Here is a 12,155-nt window from a genome sequence, read left to right on the forward strand (position 1 = left end):
TGCTGCATCCGCTTTAGCATATTTTGATGTAGTCGGGTCTGCAGATTTATGTCAATGTCAGTAAAAGCCTTCCCCCTTGTCTACAAGTGTGCATTAGAATGTGCAGGAAATGAAGCATCCACTTTATGCATCTTTAGACGCAACCATCGGCCGATCCTATGAAACCTCATGTTAGGTGCAGGTTTTCCACCAGAGTATTGCCTGCACTGTAAGCATGTACAGCCATGGCCAAAAGTTTTGAGAATGACATAAGTATTGGTTTTCACAAAGTCTGCTGCTTCAGATTTTATGATGGCAATTTGCATATACTCCAGAATATCATGAAGAGTGATCAGATGAATTGCAATTAATTGCAACGTCCCTCTGTGCCATGACAATGAACTTAGGGCCTGATTCAGAGCAGAACGCTCTGACAGAGCGCTCGCTCTGAATCAGGGCCGGCCTTCTGTTTTTTTTAGAGCGGCCTCCTGGCTGCTCGCATAGCTGTGCGTGACCACCCACAGCTATAGCGAGTGGCCAGGAAGATGGTCGCGATGGTCAACACCATCGTGACTATCAAGCTTGTGATGAGACCCTTGTGATAGGGTCTCGTTGCCGCAAGCCCTATGGTGCTTTCGGCTGTAACAGAGCCGAAAGCACTCCCACTGACATCACTTGTGTAGAGCTTGCTCATGAATGGCAGCAGGCATGTGTTTTGTGCATCTTCATACACAGTGAGGTGAACAATGTTGGAGGATGGCCTGGTGTCAAGAAGGGCAGCAAAGAAGCCACTTCTCTCCAGGAAAAACATCAGGGACAGACTGATGTTCTGCAAAAGGTACAGGGATTGGACTGCTGAGGACTGGGGTAAATTTATTTTCTCTGATGAATCCCCTTTCAGATTGCTTGGGGCATCTGGAAAAATGCTTGTCCGGAGAAGGATATGTGAGTGCTACAGTACAATCAGTCCGGTGTCATGCCAACATTAAAACATCCTGAGACTATTCATGTGTGGGGTTGCTTCTCAGCCAAGGGAGTGGGATCACTCACAATTTTGCCTAAGAACACAGCCATGAATAAAGAATGGTACCAAAATATCCTCCAAGAGCATCTTCTCCCAACCATCCCAGAATAGTTTGGAGACGAACAATGCCTTTTCCAGCATGATGGAGCACCTTGCCATAAGGCAAAAGTGATAACTAAGTGGCTTGGAGAACAAAACATCAAAATTTTGGGTCCATGGCCAGGAAACTCCCCAGACCTTATTCCCATTGAAAACTTGTTGTCAATCCTCAAGAGGATGGATGGACAAACAAAAACCCACAAATTCTGACAAACTCCAAGCATTGATTAGGCAAGAATGGGCGACCATCAGTCTGTATGTGGCCCAGAAGTTGATTGACAGCATGCCAGGGCAAATTGCAGAGGTCTTGAAAAAGAAGGGTCAACACTGCAAATAATGACTCTTTGTATAAACTTAAAGTAATTGTCAATAAAAGCCTTTGACACCTATGAAATGTTTGTAATTTTACTACAGTATACCATAGTATCATCTGACAAAAAGGTCTAACAACACTGAAGCATCGAACTTTGTGAAAACCAATACTTGTGTCATTCCCAAAACTTTTGGTCATGGCTGTATATAAAAAATCCTCTCTTTGGAACAAAGTCTACTGATTTATCAATTTGAGGAAAGGTTCTAATTGTATGCATTGAAAGTACTCAATTTATAGATTACATATGAATTGAATCCAGTTACTAATTCTGTGAATGTATATTATTATTGTTTTTATACAGTATGTGAAGTATTATTATTTATTTATTTTTAAAAAATGTAATATTTTTTCCTATTAATTAAATGGCTTTCTTTCATGAAGTTTCATGAAATTAGTTTGTATAAATTGAAAGGGAGCAATACCCTTTAGAAAGCTGTAATTTGATTAGAAATTATTGTCACCTGGTTGATGAAAGTGATGAAAGATATTTCTTCCGCTACTTTTGGTCTATTTGTTTTTGTTTATTATAAACCTCTATTCTGTTCTCAAGTGGCGAGATCTTGCATATACTACTGTTCTTAATTTGGACACACTGTAAGATATGTTCAACTCAACATACACATCTAAATATGATTATTATTTGTATTTATTTTTACATAAACTTTTCTCTATGTACATTCACAGTCAAAATGCATCCAACTTTAAATGAAGCCCCAGATCTGGAAGTAGGGTACATATAGTATGGTTGTACAGAACATGGTATTAATGCATAATGATAAAAGAGGACAGAAACAAGGTTGGTACAGAACATTATACTGAGTCATTCAGCGTTGGGGCAGTGCGATATTCCACCTTGTGCTGGCCTCTCCCCTGCCCCCCTCCCAAACATGATGTCATCTCACAGGGGTTGGGCAGGACAGTTGCGACCAGGAAGAAGAAAGAAATACACGGATCATTCGGGGTGCTCTGCAGCACCCGTACTGGCTGTAGGGTGCTGTTGCAGGCATCCTGCAAGCCAAATGTAGGTGCCATAGGGCATGGGGCAGAACTATTGGAGACAGTGAAGGCATCTTCCGCCGGGCGCCAGCACTGAAGGGGCACCTCCTCCTTTGCCCACAATATATTCACTCCACTTAGGGCTGTAAATACGTACCCGGCGTGTACCATCACGGCTACTCAATGCATGGCACCTCTTCCCGTCACCTGAGAAGCTACCATAACCATATTATAGTGGAGGGCTTCATGTCAGACCATCAGATGCTGCTTCCATATATCTATAGCCTTTCCCTGCTCAATGATGTTGCTGCTCCTCAGCAGCTTCTCATGCCAATGTGACTCTGGCGCCCACCTTCACCCACAACTCCCCGTCCCACTCCTCCCTGGTGTCAGCTCTAGCCGCAGACCTGTGCAGCGGGCCTATGCAGATCTTCCAGGATCTGGATGTCAACAAGGATGCACCAGACAGAGCTGCAGGTAAGAGAGCATGGGACGTGGGGGCCTGAGGCACCAGCAACTGAACCTGGGGGCAGATCTTTGGTGAAGCAACTTCTCGTCATGTGAAGCAGTCGGCAGTAGACTGGGCATTTTGTAATTTGTAGTTCCACCACAGTAGCAGTCTTACAGTATCTTAACTCAAACTCACTCCTCAAAGTCCCCCGTATCAGGAGGGCTCCCCACCCACATCAGTTGGTTTCCCCTCCATCAGGGGTATCAGGAGGGCTCCTCACCTCACATCAGGTGACTTTCGCCTCCATCAGGAGGACTCTGAGTCTCATGCACTATACAGGTCACTATCTTATCTGTGACTAATGCATAGCTGTTTATATCTGAAAAAGGAGGGGGGAAGGGGAGATCCTGTAAATTGACTTTAGTAAATAGGCTTAATAAAAACAAATTCACATATTCTATATTAGTGTTTTTGTGCGTATGTATAAATAGATAGATAGATAGATATGCACCATATTTATTTTCCCTTTTTTTTAGGGGGGCACCAAATTTTAACTTGCCTCCGAGCATCTGGGATGATTTACGGCACTGCATAGGGCAATGATGATGTCTCTCCCAGGGACCTGTGTGCTGGGTGAAGGGACCGCTTGCACACTCCTAGTTACAGTCCTGGGGCAGTATGTGATACAACATCAGGATTTTATTGTAAAGGACATTATAGTGACTAGGTACTGTCTAGTACAGAACGGTGACATACATTTTAAAGTGGTGAAATTGAATTTCATGCCACATAGGTGAGCAGCTTTAAAAGTTCTTAGACCAGGGCAAGGACAGACACTGAGAACTATGGGCCTGATTCAGAGCCGCTCGCAAGCGGCCGCTCGTTCGCTCCGAGCGATGTTTCCCCAACTGCGCATGCGTACGGATCGTAATACGCATGCGCGAACCAGTCAGTGCGGCTGAAAATCGTTTGTTCGCTAAATAGCGAATGCCTGCTATTTTGAGTGACAGAATGAGGTGTATGTGGGTGGTAACAGGGGAAGGTGCTTTAAAACAGGAAGTGGAGATCCGAACGCAGGCGTGCTTAAGGGTCAAAACGGGCGTTTTAAGGGTGTGCATAATTAATACAGGAACATCATTGACCACGTCACTGGGTTATTTTATAGCCATAACTGCTCGCAAGATTGTGGTAGCAAAAACCAAAAACAAGAATAGCGAGCAGTTCATACGCTGGTCGATGTACTCGATTAATCTAATAAATAGCGGACATGACGCAGGATGCGAGCGGCCAGGGGGCGTCATTTTCAAAAAAACGGCCGCAAGTTTTGTTCGCTCGTTCAGACCTAGAGGCGTGAACAGACCGCAAAGAGCGAACGGTTCATTTGAATAGCTACCCCTATTTTCTGGACGAGCGAGCGCTAATTGCGTCCGGCTCTGAATCAGGCCCTATGTTGTATGAAATAGGCTGTCACATCTATAGATAATTACATGTATTTTGAATTTTAATGTGTTTTTGTTTTTTTTCTTGTAGGCCAAGAGACGCAGTAAAAGCTTTAAAGAGAAAGATCAGCAAAAATTACAACCAGAAGGAAGTGGGACTTTCACTTTCAGTAAGTAACTCACATATCTCATTGTTAGAGACTTTTCTCGCCACTTGAAAACAGTAAAGAGGTTTATAATAAAGAAAAACAAACAGACCAAAAGTAGCCGAAGAAATATCTTTCATCACTTTCATCTACTTGGTGACAATAATTACTAATCAAATTGCAGATTTCTAGAGGGTATTGCTCCCTTTCAATTGATACAAACTAATTTCATGAAACTCAATTTATTAAAAATAAATAATAATACTTCACATATGAAAACAATAATTAATAATATACATTCACAGAATTAGTAACTGGATTCAATTCATATGTTATCTATAAATTGAGTACTTTCAATGCATACAATTAGGACCTTTCCTCAAATTGATAAATCAGTAGACTTTGTTCCAAAAAGAGGATTTTTTTATATACAGCCATGACCAAAAGTTTTGGGAATGACACAAGTATTGGTTTTCACAAAGTTTGATGCTTCAGTGTTTGTAGACCTTTTAGTCAGATGTTACTATGGTATACTGTAGTAAAATTACAAGCATTTTATGAGTGTCAAAGGCTTTTATTGACAACTACATTAAGTTTATGCAGAGAGTGAATATTTGCAGTGTTGACCCTACTTTTTCAAGACCTCTGCAATTCGCCCTGGCATGCTGTCAATCAACTTATGGGCCACATACAGACTGATGGTCGCCCATTCTTGCCTAATCAATGCTTGGAGTTTGTCAGAATTTGTGGGTTTTTGTTTGCCCACCCGCTTTTTGAGGATTGACAACAAGTTCTCAATGGGAATAAGGTCTGGGGAGTTTCCTGGCCATGGACCAAAAATGTTGATGTTTTGCTCCCTGAGCCACTTAGTTATCACTTTTTCCTTTTTAGCAAGGTGCTCCATCATGCTGGAAAAGGCATTGTTCATCACCAAACTGTTCTTGGATGGTTGGGAGAAGATGCTCTTGGAGTATGTTTTGGTACCATTCTTTAGTCATGGCTGTGTTCTTTGTGAGTGATCCCACTCCCTTGGCTGAGAAGCAACCCCACACATGAATGGTCTCAGGATGCTTTACTGTTGGTACTCCCAACCATCCCAGAACAGTTTGGTGACGAAAAATGCCTTTTCCAGCATGATGGAGCACCTTCCCATAAAGGAAAAGTGATAACTAAAGTGGCTTGGCATGCTTAAGAATCATGCTTTTTAAAAAAAACCTTAAAACTTTGAAAACGCCTTTTTCACTTGTATACAATCACTTAGCAATCATGGGTAAAATAGTATCCTTTACCCAACTTGTTAGTTGAATATATTGTTACTTTGTAAACTCTGCACTCAATCATACAGATACCATATAATCTCTGGTAGGTTACTTATGGTAGCTTCACAGGAACACAGGCCCTGATTCAAAGCCGGTCGCTCTGACAGAGCACTCGCTCTGAATCAGGGCCAGGCTATTTTTATTTTAGAACGGCCTCCTGGCCGCTAGCATAGCTGTAGGTGACCACCCACAGCTATAGCGAGCGGCCTGGAAGATGGTCGCAGCGGTCAAGACCATCGCGACTATCGGGTTTGCGACGAGACCCTTGTGGAAGGGTCTCGTTGCCGCAAGCCCCAGAGAGATTTCGGCTCTAACAGAGCCGAAATCTCTCCCACTGACATGACTCGTGATGTCAGTAAGGCTGCCCCCACACGGAGGCGTTCACATGGGAACGCCTCTGTTTGGGCAGCCACTTCCCCGGCCCGCCCACCAAAGGGGGCGTGCTGTCACTCAACATCGACAGCACGTCCCCTTTGGTACGAGACCTGGAGCGACAGAGTGCCCGACACTATCCAGGTCTCGCGCATGCGCACGTCGGAGCCGGCTCCATTGTGCACATGCGCTCTGGGCCACCATCGACCCAGTTGTGAGCACTTGCGGCCGGGCCTGAATCAGGCCCACAGTCCATACTCCCAGTGAGAAAGTTAATCACTAACAGTATACCTCCTGCTGCTGGTAATTATACCGGATCATACAGCCAATCTGGAGAAAGTTGTAAACAGTGTATGCTTCTCTCCTAGGTCTGGTCATCTGTTGTCAGTCCAACTGTGCAACCTCCTGAAAGCAATGGGGATGTTATAACATGTCTCTCCACCTACTTAGAGCATCAGCGGCTTCATCAGATATAACACTAGTCCCCTCAGAACCGATATTTACAGCGGGGATCTGCCCACCATTATTATCTGGTTGCGCAATGCGCCACCCGGTGCTATTCGTTCCAAGTCTCACTTTGAGTGCCATCCTTAAATATACTCCAGTGGCCATCTTTAGAAGCTTCATCATACTTGTCTACTTTTCAAACTTGACTTTTGGGAGATGTGGAGGGGGATATGAAAACAAGATGTGGACATGATTATATTGCATCATCAGTGGGTGAGGCAATGACTGCAGTATAAGGATGTTAATTACTTTATCACTCCACTAAAAACTCAGTATTCACAGTGTTGGGCGCATTTTAATTGCACCTAGAGAATGTAACCACTCAACTTTTTGGAACCATGTAACTTAGGTACACGTAGATTTCTAACAAAGGGGTCTATTCATCATCGAAGGCCGTATGGCCTCCAATGATTTAGTACTGAACTCGCTGCGAGGGATGCTTAAGTGTCCAGCTCGCAGCGGGGGATAGAGTACACTGGAGCAATTCATCATTGCTCCAGTGTGGGAACAGCTTGACCAAAAATCAGCTGTCCCCTTGGTTAGTATCACAGCTGATCCGAAAATCAGCTGTCCCTTCGGTTGGTATCCTCCCCGTCAGCCCGACTATGCATGCATACAGCCACAGAGGGGCAGTGAGAAGGTGGAAGAGAGATCCGCTCGGATCCATCTTTGCATCCCTGGAACTCCTTCCCATAGGAATAAGCGGAGCTACGAGAGCAAGCGTCGTCTGAAGATGGTGCTTGTTGTCGGCAGCAAACTCCAAATACTTATCATTTTTGGAGTTTGCTGAATATCAGGGGGTCCTATCAGACCCCTGATGATGAATGGCCCCGTAAGTAAAATAGTAAAAAACTAGTGTTTCCGCATGGTTACCGGGCCATTTATCATACGATGAATAGACCACAGAGTGTTTTAGGTTTGAAGAGTGACAAAAGCAGCATTAATGATGGGTCAGAAGTTTACCTCACCTGATGGGATGAGAGTCAGTGCTCCTAGTATTTCTGAGCAGTGCAAAAATTAGATTATTGACATTAAATAAAGGGGTGAGAGGGTAATTTTTTAGGGACAATGCAAGCTTTCCAGATTGGGTCTATTTCCACTCTGCACAAGTACTTCACATGTGCCATATTATTATTAATTCTTATTACACAGTTACTTACGTATATAGCACCATCATATTCCATTGCACTCTACAGTTGGGAACAAACAGTAATTAAATAAGACTGGGTAATAACAGATAGATAAAGAGGTAAAAGGGCCCTGCTCACAAGCTTAAAATCTATAGGGAAGTACCCAAGGATAGGTGCTACATTTGGGGGTTGTATGATCCAGTCGCCATGTTGGCCTGGGGTCAGCATGATGTGACTGTGAAGATATTATTTTATTTATTTATTAACAGTTTCTTATATAGCGCAGCATATTCCGTTGCGCTTTACAATTAAATAAAATAAAATAGAGCAAAGTCTTATTGTGCGGGGGAGGGCATTCCACAGAGTGGGTCCAGCTAGAAAAAAGTCCTGTAACCGTGAATGGGAGAAGGTAATGAGTGTGGATGAGAGACGCAGATCTTGTGCAGAGCAGAGAGGTCTACCATTGTCTGGGATAATTTGTCTCCAGTACTGTACTTTCAATGGGCTGATCGTGAATCTCTAATGTCCCCTTTCAATCATTATTGATTTAAGCCATAAATAAAATGCTAATCTGCTAAGAGAAAAACAGAAATAGTTTAGTGAAAGGGTTCAGCGGCAAATAGGTCGAGGATAGATTTTTTTTAATGTCTCTTTTATAGATCTATGGGGGTCATTCAGACCCACTCGCGAGCGTCAGTACGCTCGCAAGCGGGTCGATGTTCCCCACTGCGCATGCGCACGACGGAGGGAGCTCCGTCGTGCGCATGAGCATGACCCGGACTGCAACAGCCAAGCTGTTGCTCCGGGTCTCGCACCAAAGGGGGTGTGCTGTCGATGTTGATTGACAGCACACCCCCTTTGGTGGGCATGCCGTGGGTGTGCCTGCCAGATGGAGGCGTTCCCATGGGAACACCTACCGTCTGAAGCCGGCCCCACTGACGTCACTAGTGATGTCAGTGGGAGTGATTTTGGCTCTGATAGAGCCAAAATCACTCCAGGGCTTGCGGCAGCGAGACCCTACCGCAGGGTCTCCGTCGCAAGCCCGATGGTCGCGATGGTCAAGACCATCGCGACCATCATCATGGATGCTCGCTATAGATGTGGGTGGTAACCCACATCTATGCGAGCGTCCATGAGGACGCTCCAAAAAAAGATAGGAGGGCCCTGATTCAGAGCGAGCACTCTGGTCAGAGCGTTCAGCTCTGAATCAGGCCCTATGTTTTTTATGTTAACTGGTTACTTTTGAATAATTCTACATGCTTTTGCAAGAATCACATAGGTTTGCATGATAAGAGTGTCTGCAGGGCTACAAAAGCTCGCTGGCCAATGGGAGCAGATAAGCAAGTACTGTAGGTCCCACAGAAAGGATAGGGATTCTTTTCTGGGTACATAATAGGCATACTGCACGAGTGTGCTTACTTGTAAGAAGTGAATGCTTTAGTTTCACTTAAACTTAAGTTTGGTGGTGCACATGTAACCTCCCTTTACTCTCTATAGAGGGACTCTTGGATGCCAACTCCCTTGACATCTAATATGTACAAAGCCTTAACTGCCCTTTAAGTGGGGTACCCGTATATTATCAGTGTCTCCATCCAAATATCAGTATTAGTTATGGGCCTACTTGGGAAAACCATAATAAGGCGCCAAGGGTATTCCACAGTGCCTTGCAAAGTACATTAATAAGTGAACAAGAAACCAGTGACTTACGGTACAATACAATGCAGGATAAGGGCAAGATTTAAATACATTGCAGCATTAGCGATCATAACTCTTAAATAAGCAACAGGGCATCAGCAACCAAGTGATAGGTGCCCTAGTGGGGAGTGAGGAGTAGATGAAAGTATAATTAAGGAGAAGCACAAGAGGATAGAGGGCCCTGTTCTGAGAACTTACAGTACATTCTAATGTAGGATTGCTTGGGTAATCCTACTAAAATTGTAATAAAACTATTGTCACATATAATGTATTGTAATGATTAAGTCACATAGCATAATTACCACACTCTATGTACAATTGACCACCTGTTCTTTATTTTTTTCCTGATGTGGTGACCCTGGACATCTCCTGTACTCCCTCAATTAAGTAATACAATCCCAAGTACAGTTTAAACAGTTTACTTTACAGTATATAAATTGATTTTCAGGTAGTGCGAACACAAATTATCACATTATAAACTTCAAAAGCAAGAATGCACATTTTTATACATTAACGGTAAATAAAACTTTTAACTGAACAATGAAGCAATGTGTCATGTATACAGAATATTATTATATATCCAGAATAATCCTTAACATTGAGAACTGTTGTTCTATGGATAATCCTCAGTTTAGTAAATTCAAGGGTAGATCCTTATCATGCTGAATATTGGTCCATACTCCCTGATTTAGTTAATATTGGTTAAGATATGAGATCAAAGGTACTTGACTCACATAGAATAATATCCTGTTGAGTCACTTATCACGAATATGCTCTTTACTCTCAATGTATATTAATTATATGTATCCTTACAAAAAAAATGTCCTACTCTGATGCGTTGGTTTAAGTATCTCAAAGTAAGATGGCCATCGACGATTCAAAATCATCGATGGTTTATGGCCGATGTTGAATGTTTTTAAAATCGATGGGGAGAACCAGATGGTTTATGTAAAAGCATAACCAAATTTTTTTTTTCTACCAAGTGCCCTGACACTGACCATAGCTCCGCCTCCAGCATCTGCGAAGCATCACCACCATGTTCTGATTGGTCTACGGGCCAGTCATTCAAAAGGCAGGGATGACCATCGGTTGGTGAAAACATTGATGGTCATTCAGTGAATAGTTTGTAACTATTGATGGTTACTTGCTATTTTACCATCAATGGTTACACCACCGATGGCCATCCCTATCTCAAAGTACATTAGTCAGGTTTGTCTAATATATCTGTACCTGTTTTGTGAGAATACAATGTAGTTTATACTTTCTCAACTGGAAATGTTGAGCTCCTATTAAATATAGCCATTAAGTGGTAAATATGTTGGTGCAATAGCCAGAGTCTTACTGCAGTTACAATACTGAGATAATAATACTAGCTGACTAGCGCAACCCAGATCAATAATTCCTTCCAATTGGCAGCCTTCACTCCTGTACACTACAGTCTCTGGGCCTAGGCATGTACTGACTTGTGAGGTTTTCTTAGACTATAGACTGTGGGCCTGATTCAGACCCGCTCGCAAGCGCTTGAGCGGCCGCACTGCGCGTGCGCAAGCCCCGGAGCGAGAGAGAAAATCTCTTGCTCCATGGCTCACTACAAAAGGAGCGGCTGTCGATGTTGATCGACTGCTCGCCCCATTTTGTAGGCGTGGCGGGAAGGTGGTTTCACAAATAGAGGCGTTCCCAAGCGAACGCTTGCCATTTGTGGGCGGCCCCACTGACATCACCAGTGATGTCAGTGAGAGAGCTTCCAGCTCTATTAGAGCAAGAAGCTCTCTGGGGCATGCGGCCACGAGACCCTACCACAAGGGTCTCGTCGCCAGCCCGATGGTCGCGATGGTCTTGACCATCATGAACCATCATCCTGGCCGCTCACAATAGCTGTGGGTGGCCACCCACAGCTATGCGAGCGGCCAGAAGGCCACACAAAAAAAAAAAACGCCCAGATCCAGAGCGAGCTCTCTTTCAGAGCGTCAGTCTCTGTATCAGGGCCTAGGGGCCTGATTCAGAGCCGCTCGTAAGCGGCCGCTCGTTCGCTCCGAGCTATGTTCGCACATCTGCGCATGCGTATGGGTCGTAATGCGCATGCACCAACCAGTCATTGCGGTCGGAAATCGTGTGCTCGCAAAACAGCGAGGGCCTGCTAATTTGAGTGACAGAATGAGGCGTTTGTGGGTGGTAACAGGGGAAGGTGCTTGAAAACGGGGAGTGGAGATCCAAACGCAGGCGTGCCAAACGGTCAAAACGGCATTTAATGGGTGTGCATAATTAACAAAGCAGCGTCATCGACCACGTCACTTGGTTGTCTTTTAGCCTGAACTGCTCGCAGTGATTGCGGGAAGTAAAACCTACCACAAGCACTGCGAGCAGTTCAGACGCCTTTCGATGTACTCGATTAATCTAATAAATAGCGGAGATGATGTATGATGCGAACGGCCAGGGGGGCGTCTTTACAAAATAGCGAGCGCATGTTTCGTTCGCTCGCTCAGACACAGAGGCGTCAACAGACCGCAAAGAGCGAGCGCTCAATTTAAATAGCCAGCCCCTTTTTCTGAACGACCGTTCGCAAATAGCGTCCGGCTCTGAATCAGGCCCTAAGTTCAGTCCGAGCGGGTACACAACCGGACTATT

The 12,155-nt window shown here is 44.2% G+C and overlaps 1 protein-coding gene across 1 annotated transcript in view; it reads left to right on the top strand.

Moving 5' to 3' along the window:
* TOM1L1 (target of myb1 like 1 membrane trafficking protein) overlaps positions 1 to 12,155 on the top strand; it is a 202,183-nt gene that overhangs the window by 57,117 nt on the left and 132,911 nt on the right. Inside the window, exon 3 of the mRNA XM_088473337.1 lies at positions 4,453 to 4,531. Within this exon, the coding sequence (XP_088329463.1) occupies positions 4,453 to 4,531 (79 nt within the window). The remainder of the gene's footprint in view (positions 1 to 4,452; positions 4,532 to 12,155) is intronic.

This window comes from Taudactylus pleione, unplaced genomic scaffold, assembly GCF_031769625.1.
Source record: "Taudactylus pleione unplaced genomic scaffold, aTauple2 ptg000016l, whole genome shotgun sequence".
Classification (NCBI taxonomy): Eukaryota; Metazoa; Chordata; class Amphibia; order Anura; family Myobatrachidae; genus Taudactylus; species Taudactylus pleione.